The following is a 21,845-nucleotide window of genomic DNA, read 5'->3' as shown; positions in this document are numbered from 1 at the left end:
AAAATTAAAACCACCACGAACACTGCTAGCAATTTAGATATATTTGGATTACACATGTCTTTGGAAAATGTTTAACTCTAAAAAGTTTCCAGAAGGCATTTTATGACCACTGTGAATTACTCATGGGCATTTGTGATGCTAAATGAAGACATGAACTTAGTCACCATTTAGAATGTGCACACAGTCTTGAAGAATGCTCAGCGAGGCATCAGGAACGTGTCTTTGGAGGGCTTGGGAAAGAAAGAATCTGCTGATTCTTTCCAGTGGAGGATGGGCCACAGAAAAATCTTGGCATGTGCAAGAATCCACACTACTTCCTTTCCCTCCCCATACAACACCGGATAAAGGAGAGTTCATCTTAAACCTCACACCGGTTCTTACCAAGATAGTGTTAAATATCAGATTAGCCAGCTCTTAGATCAGGAAGAAAAGGAGCACATACTCTGTTATGAAATGGTTCCAAGCATGAACAAACTATACTTCTCCGAATGAAATTTCCAGAGAGAAAGGAAAAAGGGATCAAATTAGTGTTTATTATATAGTTACGCTTAAGCCACCATGCAAGTTATTCTCCCAAAAATAACCACAGGAGGAGAGGTGATTATTACCAGGCCCATTTTACAGGAAAAGAAATTCAAGTTCAGGAAAAGTAAATGGACTAAAGTCACACCATTACCAAATGACTAAGGCCTGTTGTGAATGCCCATCAGTTTCCCCCTACTCTTCTAAGCTTGCATGTATTACCATAGATGTGTTTCCTTCATCCTGTCTCATCAAAATAGGTGCCTCTTTGTTCCCAAGTTGATCTGTGTGCTTCTGCCTACAGTGTTCTGCCTTCCCATGGGCCTGGGCTGCATTGATGGCTGCTGCTTTGCCTCATTCAACAAACCACCTTCCTTCCATCACATCCTGTGACCTCTGTACACACAGGCTCAACCTCCTATCCTAAAATCCCTTCTTTTACTCTTCTTCTAATGTCTGCCCTATTTCGCTTTTGGTCTATCTCCATTCTTTGTGAAAAGATATTCTACACTCCTGTATTTTACATTGGGTATCACGATCCAGTTCACATCACAATCCCATTTATAGCCTATTACATCACAGCACTGACCATTTTCAACTTCATGATATTCACATCCAGTACCCTCTTTTCAGACCTCACTCTTCCTGAACACTCTGAGCACTTGATTCTCTTAACCAGTTCTCCTGGAAAACTGGCTCCTTTGAACAGGCCTTCCTAACTGTATTCCAAAATCTGTTGGTTCTCTTTCTTTCACTTGCTTCTCCACCTCGACTTATCCCTTAGATATTGGGGTTCTTCTTGTCACCATCCTCCTTGGTTCTTTTAATCTACACTCTGGGCTTCAGCTGACATTAAGACACTGAGTTCCCAGCTAGCAGTCTCCCTTGGCCCCATGACTGTCTTTTAGGGTTGTCTTTCAGAATTTCTCTGATGGCCCCCAAATTCCTCACAAAACATGTCCGAACCAGGCTCATGCGGCCTTTCCTCTCCAGCCTTACCTTTTTCCTTTCCTAGCGGTTGATGCTAACATCTGCCTAGTAGTCAGGGAGTAAGGACCCTCAAATCTGTCTGGCTCTTCCCTGTCTGGACTCAGCATCATATATATCCCTTGAATTTATTCCCTTATCTCCATCTCCACTACCATGCAGCCTCTTATGTCTTCCAGGATAATGCAGCAGACTCCAAAACTTTTTTTCTCGGACTCTAGTCTATCTTGTCATCTAATCCATGTCCCTATTTCCACCAATCTGATCTGCAGAAAACAGGATATCACTGGTATTCCTTATTATAAATTCCCAGTGGCTTCATACAGACTACAGAGTAAGACTCCAATGACCAAACTGGCCATAGCCTACCTTTCGATCTGAGCTTTGAGAACTTTCCTTCACTTGTATGTATTAATTTACCCTGAACTATGATTCTTTGTGTTTTCATGCTTCTGTGGCACAACTTATACTACCACTTTGACTAGAATGTCCTTCGCTCTCTGGTCTGCCTGGTAATCCATTCATCACCCTTCCAGGCCCCATTTTACCCTGTTATTTCCATCTTTCCCCAAACACCCCAGCCTCATCCCTGGAGGGACAAGTGTTCCCACATTTATGTCCCCATACATCTCTTCATTACAGGACTAACTACAGAACTTTACAGAGCCATTATTGGCTCACTGCTCCATAATTAATCCTTCAAAGGCAAAAACTGTCTTAGTCATCTTTGTAGTATCAGGGTCTAATTTAGTGCTCAGAACATTGTTAGATGCTCAATTAATCTGTGTTAAATGAACAAATTAATAGACCTTTTTTCTGTTCACAGTATTCAATTAGGCTGTCACTTCATTACCATAGCAGTATGTGAAAGCACATGTTATAAATCAAGAAACATACAGCAGTTTTAGTTACACACACAGAGTTTAGATTTTTACTGAGCTAGCTTTAAATTCTAACAGCTGTTCCAGTGTAGATAATATATTGCCTATGGTAAGGATAAATATAGCTGATATTCTGTTAACATCATATTTACCCTCAAAAAACACTTATTTGCTAAGCTGAATTTTCTACTGTTCATTGACATCCACTCATCTGCCCCCTCATACCTTCACTTATAACTATCTCTTTCAAAAAGAGTTGTAACTTAACAAATTTGAGTGTATCTATCAATATGTTCTTTCTGTCCATCTATCACTATTCTTCCCATTTAAAGTAGTTAATAAACTTGGCAGGGGAATATATCCAATGCTATTAAACTGAATAATGTAAATTCTATATTATCTCTTGAGAGTTACATTACACATTATTTCTATTGTCTATCAAATGGTTTCCTAACTACCATTTTTTAAAATGCAGCAAACTAACACAGTATTTGGTTCCCTAATATTTTCCAGAATATATTAGGAATTAAATAATACAATAAAAAGTAAACTCTAAACCTGAGTATTCCATACCACTAACATTTATCTTTCTATTCACTATTTTTCTTCTGAAATCTCAAGGGAAACAAGCCACTTTTATGAGACAGCAAAGACCATGCAACAATGCACCTGTGGTAACATTAAAGATGCATCCAAAGTGTTCCCTTCCTGTGCTCTATGAAGGAGAGAGGTCTGACTTTAGGGTTCACTCCTGAGAATTCACTGTGAGCAGCAGGTAGACTTACCTGGTGAGTTCTGGGGAGATGACACTGGGGAGCCGCGGGGAGACTGACAGTAGCTGGGGTGGAGTAAGGCGTGTGGAGGCACATACGACATTATCTCTTCTTCAAATAAACTGTGGGAAGACAACAAACAAAATGTCTTAGCCAAAGAGGCACCTGCTTCCTTTCTCCCATAGGTAATCCTTGGCACAGAACAGCTGGCTGTTATAACTTTGGTAAAACCTACAGTTATTTTCCTTTTTCACTACTAACTTTGGACACTATGATCTCTATTTTACCATTTTAATATATGGGTTTCAGTGTATATGTTTGTTTGAGAACAGTACCTGAGGTTTTAGATTTGGAAATAAGGTTCAAACACAATAGAAAATGTTGATTGAGAACCCATGATACATATACAAAGTATCTCCATTCCAAGGACTATTTGTCGAGGTCTCAGCCTTCAAAGAACTCCGGATTTAATTGGAGAATGAAGAGTAAAGTAAAATAAAACATCTCCCAAATAATTACAACTGCTAAATAATTAGCTCCCTTGTTTACTCTGGCATTCTATTTTTTTTTAGATGTGAAGATTTTGATTTTAGATTATTCAATTGATCTTTTCTCTTGCATATCAATATTTTGGCCTCTAATACACTCCTAAAAGATAATAAAGAGAGACCTGAGATTTTGGAATCCTAAATGTTTCATTAAATATCATAGTAAAGAAAATCACTGCTGATAGGACTAAGCTAAAACAAATAATCTTGCCCAAAGAGCAGAAATATATTTATTTTTCCTCAAATTTATTCAAACCTAAAAACTTGTTACATTTTTAGAAAACATTCAGTAGAAATCACTACAGTTTAATCCTGCCAAGATTTAAGAAAAGACGATTCTCAACCAAGCTAATGGCTGAGCACAGTTTTGGTTGTTTTAAGAGAGGGAGGGAGTGCTACTGGCATCTGGTGGGTAAAAGTCAGGAGCTGCTGGACATCCTTTAATACAAAGGATAATTCCCTGAAAAGAAGAAGCAGCAGGGAGGAAGAACAGAACTCATCTATCCCCAAGTGTCATTACTACTAGAGTTGAGAAACCTTCAGATACAGCAGTGAAATAACAACCTGGTAATTCTTCCTCTGGTTCTTCATCCACATGTACACCCCTGCAAGACCACTGTAGCAAAAACATTCTACATGATTTGAAGCTACCATTGTACCTTTAGACTATAAGTCAAAGTCACTTAAACAGCAGTGGTAAATAATCTTACCTCTAATACAAAATTAAGCCCTGAAAAATCTAGCACTCTTTTTCAATAAATCAATAACTATCAGAATAACAAATTTAAAATTAGTTGCTAAGCGAAAGTCTCATGGAATAGTTGATACCCCAAAGATATAGTAACCTATAGCTTAATTTGTTAACAAGTAGGAAGCAGCACTCCTCAGACATCTACACTTCTGTTCATAACATTTATTCTTTAATATATATAAATATAACCAATAATCAGAAATCATGTATATCAAAAGATAAATTTCTTTACATAAAAAGTTTAATACATAAAAGAGACTATAAGACACTTGATGTACATCACCTAGGATTAATAAATATTAATTACCATTTTTTCATAAATAAATAGATACATAAATAGATCTGCATATATCTGACTCCATATATCTATGTAAGTGTGGATGTCATCCATATGTATATATGAAGTCCCTTTTATTCTCCTCTCTCATGATTTAACAGGTATACTTCCTTCCATAAATTTATATTTTATAACATATGTGTACAGATAAATAATATATAGTGTTTATAGGTTGTTAAAAATCACGTAAATGTTATGTAAGCATACTCATATGCTTGAGATTGTTTCTATTCAATAATACAGTTCTGATGTCTAAGCAGATACATAAGGAAATAATTTATTCCTTTCACCTGCTTTATAGTAGACCATTCTATGAACATATACTTTAGTTATCCACACCTCTTTTGAGAAATATTTACTTGGTACAATGAACATATTTTAGGTCAACTTTTGTACATGTAAAAATAATTTCCTTGTATAAATAAAGTATATATATATAAAAGTAGATCTGCCTAGTCACTATTATTTAAATGCCGTTTCAACTATACGTGGTAGCGTCAATTTGTACTCCAAAGATGTAGAAAATATAATCCCACAAAGTACAGACCATATTACGGCTCCTCTATCTCATTTGGTATTATCAGGCTTTTTGATTTTTACCAAATAGTGTGAAACAATGTCTCATTATTTTAAATTGTTTTTTCTTATTTATAGCATGTTTCCTTGAATTTAATGGCTAGTCATATTTCAAGGTTTATGAAATGCCCTTGAAATCCTTTATCTACTTTTCCTTTTAGGCTATCTTAATTTGAAGGTATTCTTTATGTATTCATGACATTTTTATTTTATGTATTGTGAATATACCCTTCCAGTTTATTACTTTTCTTTATGCTTTTATTTGTAGTATCTTCCACTATAATAATTTTAAATAGTCATTTCCTATATAACATAGAAAATTTTTCACTTAAATTAGTGACAATCAAGTCCATTTATACCAGAAGTAATTTATTTTTACAGAAATAGACAAAATATAGAAAAGACAAACAGTCTTTTGCTACATATATAACAAGTACCCTGTTTGAGTTTATATTCACCAATTCAAATTACTCTAACACAAAGGAGAATAAAATATAAAGAACTGATGATATGATTAAAATCCAACATTTTCAATAATCCTTAAATATTTTATTAAGCTTTCATATGTAATACATTGGTTTTTGTGTACTATTACTAAAATAATAAACACATTTTGATCAGAGGAAGTAAAAGTCTAGAAATGCTAATGATTACAGAACTATTATCCACACATTAAGTTTTTATACTTCTCCAAAGTCTCCTTAGCTTCCAAGTACATAGTTATTTTACCAAACAAGGGGAAATGCAGTCTTATTCTTTATATATGAATGAGTTTTCAAATACACAACCACATAACACATCTGCAACAGGTCCTGTTCATAGTCTAGTGAAGTTTCTACAGAGAGTGATTACATTCTTTTGAATTATACTTCAATTACATGGTAAAGGATAATAACTTTCTGGTAAAAATCAAGGGGGTAGTCAGAAATATGGGAATAGATACAGTAACTATCAAGTGGAGAGTTAGAAACGGTTAGGGTCAAGCTCATTATGAAAAACAGAAATCAGGTTGTTAGCACTTAGGGATAAATAAAACATTATTTGAATAGTTCAGCATACCATTCCTTTCAACTCTATGGAGGTTATGGAGTAGGTATCTCTCAATTACTGGGTACAGCAAAGCATTACTTTTATTTGGCTTGCTTACATTTTAGGGGTAATACTAAAACTAAGAAAGACTTTTCAAAGCTAAAGTTTTCCCTCTACACTACTCTAAAATTTAAAACCAAAGCTAGTCTAACATCAAGGGAAAAAATAAAATTTTTCAGTTTTATGAAGGACTATCAAGATGGCATGAGTACCAGTGATCAAATTTCAACTTTCTGATCTGATTTCCCAAACCCAAACTCTAAAAACAAAGAAATGTCTTGCATCAAAAATAGGAACAAAGCACATTTTGAGGAAAAATATTTGAAAGAAAATATAGAATGATTTCCCTTCTACACTGAAGGGTAAACTATGTGTACTATATTTAGATACCTTCTGTTCCATTCTCTGAGTGTGTCAATTCATTCATTAGTCTGTACAACTTTTCTTTCACCAACACTTCCTTTACCAGCAAAGTAAAAATAGAATTAAACAGATTTCAAGAATAACAAACACAATCTGAAACAAACTATCACTAAGTCAGCATCCTAAATCTTCAACATGAATATGTCTTTAAGAATAAAGGAAAGACATTTTTAGGTTACCTATTGCCATTAACACTCCATAATACCCAATGACAGGAGACTTTATATTGTAAGACTGTTGTCCCATACCTGAGCAACATGACAAGGTCTGCATCACTTGAGAGACGCACCAACCCTGGGGTCCCTTCAGTTCGGATAAACTGGATCTTCTCCCTATTCAAGCAAAGAAATAGCTCAGAATATATGTGGTAGGCTTTTGGGACATAACTCTGTGGTAAAACTGATTTTATAATGGTAATTTTTTTGTTATTTATTAATTGGCACTTATTGTGTAATACCCTAGGAACATACGTCCAAGAGACTTGGTCCCTGCCTTGAAGAATGACCTTGTGTGTTTCAAGATCTCCCAATTATAACACTGGGGAAAATAGATAATTTTAGTACTGTGATTATTTTGTTCCCTGAGTACTACAAGAAGTAGTAATACCATTCAACCATAAAACCAGTCCCTGCTTTGAGTTAAAGCTGGTTGTGGGTCTGAATTAAGCTGTGGTCATAGGATGATCCATCCTCTTCCAAAAAATAGTCAGGTTCACCCCTCACTGTTCCAAAAAGGGGTTGCATGGGTATATTTATCTGTTTTCCTAATGGTGTATCTTTAAGTCATATGTGATGAGTGCATTACTACTTTGAAGCAAATATGCATTATAACAAGTATATTCAATATAAGTGTATATAGCTTTTAAAATAAGCGAAAAACTCAAATACTTTTGGCTACTACAGTTGCTGAAGTAGATTGTGTGTAGACCTGTGGAAATGTATAAGTATATACATGTGCATATATATAAACACAATGTTACTTCTACTATTATGACACTCATTTTTCTTTTTGTTTTATGAGTCACTGTCATCTTACTATTTTCAATGAATTATATAAATATCATTTCCATAAAAATTCCCCAGCTGTTTCCTCTTATTTACATCATGCTATGTCAAAGCAGGGCTATCAATTTTTATAAGACGAGGAAAAATCTACAGTACTGAAACCATTTCATTTGATTGAAACAGAAAGGCCAAAGCAAATATGCAAGTTTATTCTGAGTGCTAAGGAGACAATAATCAAATTACTGAACTCTGAAGTAAATACCAACCTCTAATGTAAATATGTATTCAGATTTAGTTCTTATCTATAGAGCATTTTACTTTTCCATTTGCTGTTTTTCATCGATTCCCACTGCATTTTATATTTCTAAAATCTGAATTTTCTTAAGGTTACTTACTGGTCTGAAAGCAAGGAGGTAGAAGGCAAAGTTTAATTGTTCAGATGAAAACTTCCCTAATGTATAGAAAACTCAATTAATTTGCCCTTAACTATACATTATACAATGCATGATAAACATTTTAGTCTTTATTTTCTCCTAGCTAGTATCAGTTTGCATAATATTTTTGCATATTTCAGCTTGAAGGCTTGAACCAGGCCAAATATTTTCTTCCAAGTGTTAGAATCCTATGCCTGAGGCACATGATAGAAAACAAGGCCCATTATCTGGAGAATTTTTTTTTGATAAGAGATTGAAATGTTGAAATTAAGACACAAAATTATCTTGGAGAGAAATGAACTGAACCAAAAAGTACTCTTACAAGGGTCAATAAAAATATGCTTTGAGCTTGAAGAATCAAAAGCTATCTCCAACAAATAGGCAGTTTATTTTCTCAGTCTACATCTCGATGAATCCCGGCAAGTAGAACAAAACCCACAGACAGGCTGAGCACCCTCCCATCTCCCTTTACTAGAGCTAAACACAATGGGTTGAACGATGGTAACGATATTATGCTCTGGACAGTGGCTTTTAGGCTTCCTGTGAATAAGAAAACCATCATAGCTCCCTGAGTCACAAGGATGACAGAGTGAGGAAAGGAAAGCGAGAAGGCGCCAGAGGAAGTATGCCAACTGGGAAACTTTTCATCACTTTTCAGATACTAGCAACTAGGCAGTGAAAGCAACTGATCTTATTTTTCATGCAAGAACATACCAGAAGGCAGGCGGAGACTAGTTTTCTACCAGGCCAGTTAATATATCACAATGACAAGCTATGGGTCATATGCTTCCAGAAACCACACTGGAACATGTTATCTGATGTACCTCACGCTACAGGTACTTTCTTATACCACTGTTCGCTCATTCATCAGCACACATTTTCTGAGTCCTCACTTAAGTGCTGGACGTGGGACCACACACTGGGAATCCATCAGAGAGTAAAACAAAATCCCTAGTCAAGAAGCATGTGGTGCAGTGGACGAGAATGGCAACTGGCAATTCTAGTACTATGTGAAAATATTAACCTGTCTGTTCATTTAACTGAACTCTATTTACCCTTTATACCCGCTCCTCTGGTCATTTAAATGTGTCATATAGAAACAAAGAAGGCATTCCTTTATCAACTGTCACAGAGCAGATCAAGGCTGAGGAAGAGAGAAAAGTCACTAGACATCTGAAGTGTCACCAATCTTTTCTGAGAAAATAAAAAAAGGAACCCCTTGTTGTTATTAGGTGTTTACCCAATATTTTGTAGACCAGTGTTTCTCAACCTGGTGTCCTTGTCTAACAGTAATCTGCAGACATAATCTCAAATTCTGCAAGAAGCTTTTGTGTTTTCATGTTGATGTTCAAAAAGACTAAAATGAGATAAGTGTATTTAGTTTTTACTTACTTTGTATATTTTTTCATTCTATAGTTCACAAAAGCTGTTAACATAAGTGCATTCCTTTTGAAATACAAGTTTCCTGATGGCAGAAATCCTTACTCCTTTATCTTTGTGCTCCTCAACTACCAAGTAGTGCATGGTACTGTGCACACAATAAGTGCTTCCTAAAACGCAAGTCAGGCACCTGACCAACTAATGCCAAAATAACAGGTTTGGCTCCTAAAAATTTCCCTTAGTGGTATTTGGAATAAACAGCCTTGCTACCATTTTTTGCTGAAGCCAAAAAAAAAAAAAAAAAAAAAAAAAAATCCAGAAGCTGGTGTCAGATTATATACTAAAACAGAATCTACTATTAAGGGAAACCCAGAGAAGGCACAGAAGCATTCCCTTGGTGAGAAAACTCCCAACTGATAAAACAAGATGCTAATCTGCATAGTGATGACCTCAGGAAAGTCTCCCAGGACTCTCACAAATCTAGGCCTCTGTAGCCACTTCCCCCATCACCTCCACCTCCCTCTGGAAGATCAGCTCTGGCAGAAGATCATTTGAGGACAATAAACAAAGTCTCAAGGTTGGAATTCCCACAGAAACCGACCAACATTTTGGCGCAGTTAAAGAGGAGCACGGGTTCAGAAACAATCAGAAGCAGTTTTGCTCTAAACCGCAAAACACTGGATTGCAGACCAGGGTTTCTGCAGACACAGTTCAGTGACACATTCACAAATACTTAGGTTTCTAAAAACGCCTGAGGGAAGTTTTAGAGAAGTACTCCTGACTTCCCTAACAGTAAAATGTCAAGAAAAGAAAATTAGCATTGACCATTCATACTGATTATTACAGTCAGAAGACACTGGCTGACTTGATGGACAGAACCAAAAAGTAGAAAGTTTTTTCTTTCATTTCCCACTATATAGCTTACATTTGAAAATTCAAGTCCATTGCGATCATGTGATTCTTATAGATACCTAGAAGTGAAATGAACTACCCACATGACTAGGGGCAAAATTTGTCATAAATGGATGTAAAGTATCCCCTTGCTAGGAACTTAGAGAATTACTTAATTCTCTTAGGTTGTTTCCTCATCTTAAAATCAGCATAATTACAGAAGGTAAAGAAAATACCTAGCCTGGAGCCTGTATAGTAAGCACACAAAAATTTTAAACTACTGAGAATATTATTAGAAATGCCTCCTAATTCTGTATTCATTCTTCAACAATCAGCATAACTACTGAAAAGAAAGCCAAACTAGATTTCTGGTGACCCAAATCCTTTTGCTGTTTTCTGTTGTTAGCAAATTGTTCTAATCATGTTGTTCATCTTAGCTTATTTCATGAATATTTACTGAGTATTTCTATGATCTATAATAACCTTTCTATAAAATGGAAGCAATGTTGTATCAAAGAGATAATACATATGAACGGTCTACATGTCTCATAATTCAGTGGATAATGGGAAACATTATTCCCAAATGAAATAAAGTTCTACATTCATAAATAGCCCTCCCTTATCTACATTTTTTGCTTCCATGATTTCAATTCCCCATGGTCAACCATAGTCTGAAATTATTAAGTGGAAATTTCTAGAAATAAATAATTCATGTTTTAAGTAACTTTTACTATCATATATCGTTATAATTGTTCTATTTTACTATTAATCATTGTTGTTAATCTCTTACAGACCTAATTTGTAAATTAAACTTTACCATGGGTGAATATACACATAGGAAATACATAGCATATATAGGGTTTGGTGCTACATATGATTTCGGGCATCCACCGGGGATTTTGGAACATATCCTCTGTGGAGGAGGAAGCACTACTGGGAAACAAAACCATTTCGTATTCCATAAGAGGAATTCACACAAAAGCATCTACCATTCTCACAGTTGGAACCCAAAGTCCATTATTCTAAAGAATTAAGACCTAGGAATATACTGGAATGCTAACCTACAGAGTGATGGTCACATTTTCTTATGAATTATGATAATTTTTTCTGAATTTGGTAACAAGAATTTCAATTTTAAACATACTCAGGACTTTAAAATATATTATGTTATTATTTTATTCTTAAAAATACATACACAAAAACACAAAATATACATACCAAAAAACCCACAAAAATTAGTTACTATGAAACACTTGGAATGGGAAAACCAGCTGCATAGCTCATAAAAGGATTATTGGGATAAGGTAGTATTTTCCAAACAGTAACATAAACATCAAGGCAAAGGAAAAAATAACTTGAAGTACCAATCTCTGGAAAATAATACTAAAAAAAAAAAAACCTGGTAGTTGCTTATATTTTGGCAATCAATAAAAAAATTCCACCTACAACAAAAACATGAAACATTTTGTCAAAAAGCATTCAGTTACTACATAAAGAAAATAAGAAATATTTATTTCAAGAAGTAAAAAGATTGAAGACATGAAAATATAGTTGTAGAAGAAAAAAGGACAATTGTAAATATTTAATTGTACTCAAATTAATTCGAAAATAAAACATAATATTAATCAAATCCTAATGTAATTGAACATTATTCAAAATCATCTCAATACCCAAGATAATGCTATGTTTTAGAGAAATTTAGCTATCAAAATAAATAACTGCTATGATTTTTTGGGATATAAAATACATAGTAGAATATACAAAGATACATCAACTGCTACATTAAAAAGATGAATTCTGTGTCTTTATGTAGGTCACTCTGAGTAACAGAAATATAGCTGCTTGCCCACTGGAATAGTTTAAAGTGTTATTATTAATTCTCAGTTATACATATGGTCTCTGAAATTGATTCACTTAATAAATGCTTATCAAACATCCATTACATGCAACAATGTGAGAAGTCCTATTAGGATTAAAAAGATGAGCAAAACGCAGAAACTAACTTCATATAGCTTATACTACATTTGGGATACAAGTATATGACAATAAATATGGTAGGAAAGCACAGATATTTTTAAATATTTTAAGTGTATGCTATTTCCACTGTAATTTATAAAAGTAAGACACATATCATATCCAGTTCTCCAGTACACTGGCATTATGATGGATTTACAAACAATGTTTTCTGTGTAATGTATCTCTTCCTCCAAAGAATCTGAGGGTAATAACTTATTCAATGTGAAATGTTAATAGTAGCCACTTGTATGCAGGACAATGTGCAGTAAACAAGGTAATTTTAATTTAAGCAACACTGATGCTATGTCAGTTTTTCTGAAGAGAGTTTTCATTACTATCTAAGTCTGCTGCTAGAGGAAAAAAAAGAGAAAAATACTAACAGAGGGAATTCTTATTTTGTTTTCTTTGTAAGAAATACTTCTGTTTCACTAATAATTGATGATTCACTATAATACTAATAATAAATACATGTAAAAACTGATTTCATTAAGAGCATTTTATCCTATGTTAAGCGATACTCAGTGTTCCTTATGATTTTAGAAATGGACTAATTATGCTTGTGGGTTTGGGGAAATCATAGAGGCTGGATTCAGTATTATTTTGCTTTGGTCCACAGAGACTCCATATCTGACCAACTACCAACAAAAGGCAACATTTTACCACATTGTTTTCTTGATAACTGAAACAAAAATAAATGGCAAAATAAAAAGCAAAGATTAACAACTAAAAAGATACAACTAAAACATGTTTATTCCTCATGTGAGAAAAGACTTGAAAACCCTGTTTTATCAGCAAGCAAACATTTTGAAGAAATATCTAGTGGATAAAAATATTTACAATTTGGGAACCTCTCAGTTATATCAGGGAACCATATTTACAGGAAAACAATTTAACAAGTACTTGTTTGTGCTATTCTGAAAAGTATGTAAACTAATTTTGGCTATTAGAATTCTTGTTTGGTGACTTCTTATGTTAAGTAATTGACTAATCAGTATTTTTAAAACTAAAAGTTCTGTAGTTATGGCAGTCTATCCATGAATATACCAAAAGTACGTATACATCTAGAAATTAACATGTCTGTTTAAATAAAATATGAATGGCAATTGTTCCTTTTGCAGAAGTCACAGAACAGGGAACAATACCCCAAATCTCTCATTAGAACTTCTAAGTCACAGCAGGGTGACTACAGTTAACAGTAATTTAATGGATACTTAAATAATAGCAAGAGGAGAGGATTTTAAATATTCTCAGCACAAAGAAAGGATGGAGGAGATGGCTGTGCTAATTAACTTGATTTGATCATCACACATTTTACATATATTTATCAAATAATCATGCTGTACCCCATAAATACATACAATTATTAAAATTTTAATTTAAAATAAAACTAACTGCTTGTGATGTCTTCTGTCTAGGCATGAACTAATCAAGTCTGGTTTTACCATACATGTAAAAGACTTTAGAGTAAAGTTCCCCATCGAAAACTGTATAGGGACCAGTGCTATGGCATAGCTGATAAAACCGCTGCCTGTGGTGCTGGTATCCCATGTGGGCACCGGTTCGGTTCCCAGCTGCTCCACTTCCAATCCAGCTTTCTGCTAAGGCCTGGGAAAACAGTAAAAGATGGCCCAGGTTCTTGGGCCCCTGCACCCGCATGGGAGACCCAGAAGCTCCTGGCTCCTGGCTCCTGGCTTTGGATCAGCTCAGCTCTGGCCATTGTGGCCATCTGACGAGTGAACCAGCAGATAGAAAATCTCTCTCTCTCTCTCTCTCTCTCTCTCTCTCTCTCTCTATCTCTATCTCTCTCTGTCTATGCCTCTATCCCTCTCTAATTCTGCCTTTCAAATAAATAAATAAATCTTAAAAAAAAAGAAAACTGTGTAAAAACAGCTTTAGAAAAATATTCCACCCAGATGATAATCATGGAATGAAAGAGATCCTAGCTGCAGTTCAATTAGATTCACAGGACCACATGTTTCCACTTACAGGTATGGTCAGTCTCAGGAATAGGGATTTTGAGAATTAGAGTAAGTTTAGGGGCAAATTACTTTAAACTGTGTCTCATGGTACAAGGAATAAGTGAGGACTACTAATATAATTATATATATACATATATATAAAATTCACGGTATGCCTTCTATGCTTACACAATAGCAAGTGCTTGATATATATATACATATAATATATACACATTATATATATATATGTCCTTTTAATCTTCAAAGAAATCCCACAACTTAGAAATTTCTATCTTCACTTTACAAACGACAGTTACAACTTGGAAGGTCGTTAAATGCCACATTCAGAGTCACCTAGTGAATAATTTCAGGGTGAGAATCCAAGCCCAGGTCTGTCAAGGCCCACATTTGAGCTCTTAGGATCAAAACCTACTATCTGACCATTACTGCTGGTCTCCCAGGGAGTTATACTTGGGAACCAGATCATTCCACTGGCTTTGACTATGTAGTGTGAATTCATTATTTTAAGCAAGTATCCTTAACAATTCTATTATTATCCTGATGTAAAACCATAGAAAAATCTCAATCTAGGTTTCCCATTATTGAAATTTGGTACAAAAAAAGATCAAAAGATTGCCATGTTGGTCCAGACATCTGAGTGAGCAGAAATAAATCAGAGGACTGGGAGAGAGAGAGAGCAAATCTTAACAGGAAAATGCATAAGGACTCACAGATGTAAACTCATGCTATTTATACTAAGCAGTTAGATGTTAACTGAGATTAATTATTTCTACCCCAATATTAAATATAGAAAAAAAATTGCTATAAAGCTAGATGAGAAATAGGTTAGAAATTTTGAAATCTGGGGTTTGTTTTATGTAGGATAGTTTTTGCAAACTTTTAACTCTTTTTAAATTTTTTTAAAAGATTCATTTGTTTATTTGAAAGAAGAGTTAGAGAAAGAGAGATCTTCCATCTACTGGTTCATTCACCAAATGGCTGCAACAGGTAGGGCTGTGCCAGGCCGAAGCCAGGAGCCTCCAACTCTGTCTGGGTCTCCCATGTGGGTGGCAAGGGCCCACGTACTTAGACCATCTTCTGCTGCTTTCCCAGATGCATTAGCAGGGAGCTGGGTTGGAAGAAGAATAGTCAGGACCGGAACTGGTACTTATATGGGATGCCAGTGTTATAGGCAGCAGCTTAATCCACTGCACCACATTTATGGCCCCAGAAATTTTTACTTTTATTTAAATTTTTAGTCCATAAAAGTCTGTATTGCTTAATAATTCCAAAATGGGTAAATATTATTTTTAAACAAGAAAAGATGGAGCAAAATTAAACTACAATAAAACTTCAGGACTCTTAAAATACCATAATGGTGAATCCTAAGACACATCCATTTGCCTTTTATAGCTCAGAATTTCTTGACTTTCAAGTTACTGAATTTACTAAAAACATAAAATGTGGGATGGTCTTATTTACACAGATGAAAAAAGATCTCATTCTCATGGCAAGGGAATCCGTGTAGAAAGCATTCAAAGGGGAGTTAGCTTGGTGCCCAGAATAATTATCATCAATGCCTGGGGAGAGTGGGAGGGGTCGAGAGTAGACGGCTGGACAATGAGAGAGGAATCTCAGATCTCAACTCAGGTTATGACATCAGATGCTTTTTCATAACACAATATTGTATAAACACCAAAACCAAACATTTTATTGCATGCACATGTATTATATCATTTTGAGGTTGTTTTTAATTATTATTAAAGGTTGTTTTTAACAAGTTTTTCTGCATTTAGATACACTATTTACTACATTCTGTTTCAGTTTTTATTTTCTATGTCACAGTATATAAACATTTTAGTATGAGTAATCACACTCCCAATGAGAACCAAAGATAGTATATAATAATATATAATAATCCAATGGAATACTACTCATTAGAGGTAGTACCAAATTCTGATTTATTTATTTACTTATTTATTTGAAAGTTATTTTCAATGACAGAGAGAGAGTTAATGACAGAAAGACCCTTTATCTGGTTTACTCCCCAAATGCCCACAACAGCCAGGTCTGGGCCACGCCAAGGTCAGGAGACAGGAACTCCATCAGGTCTTCCCCATGGGGGCAGGGGCTCAAGCACTTGGGCTGTTTTCCACTGCCTTCCTAGGCGGAAGCAGGCAGGACTCAAACCAGTACTCCAATGTGGGATGCCAGCATCACAAGTGGTGGTTTAACCTATTGCACCACAACGCCTGCCCCATGTTGCTACCCACTTTTGATGCTGATTTTTCTCATTTGGAAAATAAGTTTCTTCTAAGATTAAAATGTAGAAGGAGAAAAGAAAAGCTTGGTGTCATTCACAGTTACACGACAGATGAAGTTGGAGAAAGCAGTGATATAAATACAGCCGTTGAAAGTAAAAGCCATGTCCTATTGCATGGAAAATCACAGTCATTCCACAGGGAAAGATAGACATGTGAACTCTTATGGAAGAAAAAGCTATATACAGACACAAACTAAATAAATTGCTTATTCTTCTCTGTTTTAGGAGGAATTACAAGAAAAACCCAGAGGTTCTCAAGTCATATCATTTATTTCCCCTTTATTTCATAGAGAAAATAAGCACGGTTCTTTCTCTTGAGTGACTGTGCCACAGATGAGGAAGAACGTATATAGAGTTACCATGGGATTGGTGACCCTTGCCCAGGTCCAAAGTAACCTCTGACACACAGATTACCCAGTATCTCTATGCCACACGTAAATCTGTTATCAGAAATATCATTAAAATGTGAGATTAAATATCTCCAGCTGTTTCTCTGCATTTGTGAGAATACTGATTACAATGCAATTTTAATTATATGAAACAGAATGTTCTTTCATATATATGAACTTCCTCTTATGTTGTTAATGATAAGCAAAATGCTTAACTACCAAAAACTTTGCAGAAAATCAAAGTGCAGTGTGATACACACTCAGGGTAAGAGGATCAGCATTCTCTCGTTGGGTTAAGCTCCTGCTTCCTTCTGCTTATTACTGCTGCATAGTCTTTCCATGGTCAAATTCTGTAAACTTTTCAGAAGTTAGAGGTGGAAACATATTTCAAAGCCTATGAAATAATTTCTTAGCAAGAAATTACCATGTGAGATCTATATTAGAAGATTAATCTTCAGCAATCCTCACGAGATTGGAGACATTTAGACTGAAAAAGCAGAAACAAAACAAAACAAAAAAAAACACAAAAGTTGCCAACTGCGGTCAGTAGCTTTGCCTTTTGTCAGGATTTCTTCAGGTTTCCACAGCTCAATGAAGAGTAATGATCAAGTTAGGTGCCCAGTCAGGTGGATTCAATCACCTAATTTCTCCAATGGTGACGATTTAAAGATGTGTTAACTGCATTAAACAATAATGTGGAGTGCTAGTGCTGAGAGTAAGTGGAAAACTTCGTGTGTGTGTGTGTATGTGTGTACTATCTGGAGCTGTTATCCTGTGCTTAACAAAAGAGGAGAAATTTTGTTTGCCCTGATTTGAAATCTGGAATCTCTAAGATCTTTAATTAGAGCACTGAACAGCTCATTTCTACAATTTTATTAACTAAAACTTCCTACGCAAGACTTTCTAGTGGACTAGGGATTACTGAGTGGATGCCATTAAAAACACACACACAAAATTCATACTTGGATAATTTTCTATAATCTTTTTCTGACTGAGAGGAGCATGCTTATGCTGGGGAAAGCACTAAAACTTGAGTTAGATGTTAACCCTGTGAAACTGTGATTTTTGTAATGTAAGCAACCCTTATAGTGTCATATTTGAAAGCCTTTGGAAATTTTAGAAGTTAATGACAATCTTAAAGACATAATAAACTGAGAACATTGCAAGAGTTATTTGTTAATTAATTTATTTTTAAATATTTATTTATTTGAAAGGCAGAGTTACAGAGAGGCAGAGGCAGAGAGAAAGAGAGAGGTGTTTCATCCTCTGGTTCACTCCCCAGATGGCTGCAACAGCTGGAGCTGGGCCAATCTGAAGCCAGGAGCCAGGAGCTTCTTCCAGGTCTCCCACATGGGTTCAGGGGCCCAAGGACTTGGGCCATCTTCTACTGCTTTCCCAGGCCTTAGCAGAGAGCTGGATTGGAAGTGGAACAGCTGGGATTCGAACCAGTGCACATATAGGAAGCTGGCATTGAAGGTGGCAGGTTTACCCTCTGCACCATAGTGCTGTCCTGGTAGTTTATTTTCCATCAACAAATAAATATATACAGTCACTAATTGCAAAGTGCTATTTTAGGTATTTGAGCAGTAGAGAATCGATGAGTTGGACCAGATCCCTATTCATAAGGATTTTAAAATATACTCGAAAAGAAAGCATAAGGATTTGAAATATCAAAGCATGGAAGTTGAATAGTCAAAAGAGTACAAAGCACACTTTGATACACTACATGATTAATCATCAAATTAGTGTCTAGACCAGAGGTGATTACACCTGGCTGTGCCATGAGAATTACATGGAGAGATTTTAAGAAAATAATGCTTGGCCTCTATCCAGACTTCCTGAATTATATTTCCAGCCAAGGTGTGGGAAGATAATGGTATAAATTCAGAGAAGAGAGAAGAGATAGAAGGGGTGAGGCTTGGAATTTTGAATTTTATAAAGCTCACTTTGGCACAAATGAACCAGTGTTTGATAAACACTGCTGTGGGCCAGGAGGGTACCATTGGGAAAATATATTTATGCCTGTACAGGTAACATGCAGACCAAATGGGTTATGTAATATTTTCAGCAGAAACTCCTTTTTCCACACCTACTGATGCCTAGCACACTGAAATTGAGACAGTCTATGCCAGATCATGAGTGAGAGTCCATAGCAGAGTTGAAAGATTTCAAGGAGGGGGAACTTGCACTAGGCTTTACAAGAAAGATCTCTCTTGTTAAATTTAGATGAGGAAACTTGTCAGAGAAGAGGAGCAGCCTGTCTTCAAGAAAATAAAACCTGGCTTCAAGCACAGTACATTGAAGAGTTGTTTAGAAGACAGGGTTCATACAAGGGAATGTTGGACTAAAGATCCGACTTACTACTTGTGTTCCCCTGTGGGGTGTGTGTGCGTGCATGCGTATGTGTGTAAAAATGTGAATACCAAGTCTAAGACTTTACCAATTTTAATTCAATAAACTCTGTTATTTTGGTTTATTCAAGCTATATTTCAAAAGGATAGTGTCTCATTATTTTAATTATACTCTGAACATCTACACATCGATGACGCATTGTAGCTATACGTTTTTGTTTGTTTTTTCATATCCCTTCTTTAAAGAGAATTCTAGGTGTTTTGGTTGAGCTTATTCAACTCTTATACTTAATGGAGAGAAGCCAGTGTTACAATGACTTGATGTTGATGACACAGAATACTTGTGCACAATATGCCTTTGTAAAGAATGGTAGAAGAAAAAGAGTGAATTCCCAAGGTGATTATCAGTGTTACTAAGACTTAATGGTTGAAACTTAGGCACCTTGAAGCAAGTGAATATTACAGTTACCTGAGTGAGTGATTCCTAGTGAGATCAGGTTGACGCTCCTGTAGAATTTCAAAGATATTGGGTTGACGGAGAAATGCAACAATCTTGTCATTATAAGCTGAAAAATATCAGAAAAGATAACTTTTTTTAGAAAATTTGTAATTTATTTTCTGGCTATGAATCCAAACTTTTAAAAATCTGGTTTTTGGACAAATATTCCTTGTATTCAAGCTCACAGCTTAGAGCTACAGTTTAACTACTACTATATTACATTCTAATTTGTATCTAACCTATTATCTGATTATTAGAAAACATCTGGTGGAAATGGTTTATTAAGCATTTTTTAACAAAATTTTATTTATTTGAAAGTCAGATTTATAGAGAGATCTTCCATCTGCTGGTTCATTCCCCAAATGGCTACAATGGACATGGCTGGTTCAAGCAGAAGCCAGGAGCCAGGAGCTTCTTCCAGTTCTCCCATGTGGGTGGCAGGGGCCCAGATGGTTGGGTCTTCTGCTACTGCTTTCCCCAGGCCATTAGCAGGGAGCTGAATCAGAAGTGGAGCGGCTGGGACACAAACCCATGCCCACATGGGATGCCAGCATCACAGGCAGGCCGCTTTATTCACTATGCTACAATAACAGACACTACTTACATATTTTTATTAAACCCATTTGATCAGCCCCATATTTATGATATTTAGTTCACCAGGAATACTGCTGACATTGATCACTTTAAGCTTACCAGGATCAACCTTACAACAAATGGTAAGTCAGAAGTAGAAAACCATCTTCTGGTCAAACTTCTGATTGAGTATCAGCCAGACAGAGGTTATGAGTCAGAACCAGAGTTGTCAAACTATAATAGTTGCCACTGACAGCTATGACTAAAATGCAGAAGACAGAGCACTCCCAAACTCTATGTGGAAATAAATAACATTAAGCCCCAAATAGTTCTTCACCAAACCAACAATATTAACAGTCATAAGTATCATCATCATCAACCATGTACAAAATATGTTTTTAAAATAACCACTATATCATAGTCAAGTCTGGATGAAAAAATTTAAAAATAGCTAATTAAAGTTTACTAAGGACCTATTAATATTGCTCTTGTCAAGAAAATAATTTTTAAAATGATTCAGTTTGGTTATACTTATTAATAATCGGAAGGAGGCACAAATTCACAGAAAACAGATTGACCCTCAAACAAGAGAGATCCTGGTGCAGTCAACAATTTTGTTTATAACTATAACTAAGAAATATGCTTTCCTAAAAATAACAAGCAATTAAACAAAAGTATGCTTCAGTATTTATGTATCAACTCAAATTTTAGCTACATCACACTATCTATATATATTTTAATGAAATATGAAAAAGACGTTTTAATAGATACTATCTGCTAAAATGGAATCCCACTGCTAACTCAGAGTTTCTCTAAATTAACATTTCATAACACATGAATAATGGAGACACTTATGTAATTGAATTGAAGTTTATATTCTACCCAAGAGCAGAGACTTGATAAATTTTAAGCAAAAATTGTATAGTATTTTAAAATTCGACATGCAATATTTAGTATTGTGTTAATAGTGATATCATAAACCACAAACTGCTAGACTTTGACCCTAGATTTCTTCCTATCAGTAGTTGTCAAACTTCTTTATGTCATGGCCATTATACTTCAAGATAAATTTTTTTAATTAAAAAATTTAAAGCAGAAGCAAACAAATAGAGAATTTCTCTAATTTAAGCTGTAGAGAAG

At 35.2% G+C, this 21,845-nt stretch overlaps 1 protein-coding gene across 11 annotated transcripts in view; it reads right to left on the bottom strand.

The window, feature by feature from the left end:
- The window catches only part of HECW2 (HECT, C2 and WW domain containing E3 ubiquitin protein ligase 2), a 445,235-nt gene that overhangs the window by 57,713 nt on the left and 365,677 nt on the right, over window positions 1-21,845 (bottom strand). For all 11 annotated transcript variants that reach the window (XM_051849334.2, XM_051849331.2, XM_051849332.2 and 8 more), the window contains 3 exons: window positions 20,103-20,199; window positions 7,136-7,219; window positions 3,176-3,285 (listed from right to left, as the gene is read on the bottom strand). In XM_051849334.2, coding sequence (XP_051705294.1) covers window positions 3,176-3,285; window positions 7,136-7,219; window positions 20,103-20,199 — 291 coding nt within the window. The remainder of the gene's footprint in view (window positions 1-3,175; window positions 3,286-7,135; window positions 7,220-20,102; window positions 20,200-21,845) is intronic.

This window comes from Oryctolagus cuniculus, chromosome 3, assembly GCF_964237555.1.
Source record: "Oryctolagus cuniculus chromosome 3, mOryCun1.1, whole genome shotgun sequence".
Classification (NCBI taxonomy): Eukaryota; Metazoa; Chordata; class Mammalia; order Lagomorpha; family Leporidae; genus Oryctolagus; species Oryctolagus cuniculus.
Note: the sequence above shows the minus strand (reverse complement) of the source record. Positions and strands in the feature narration are given on the sequence as shown.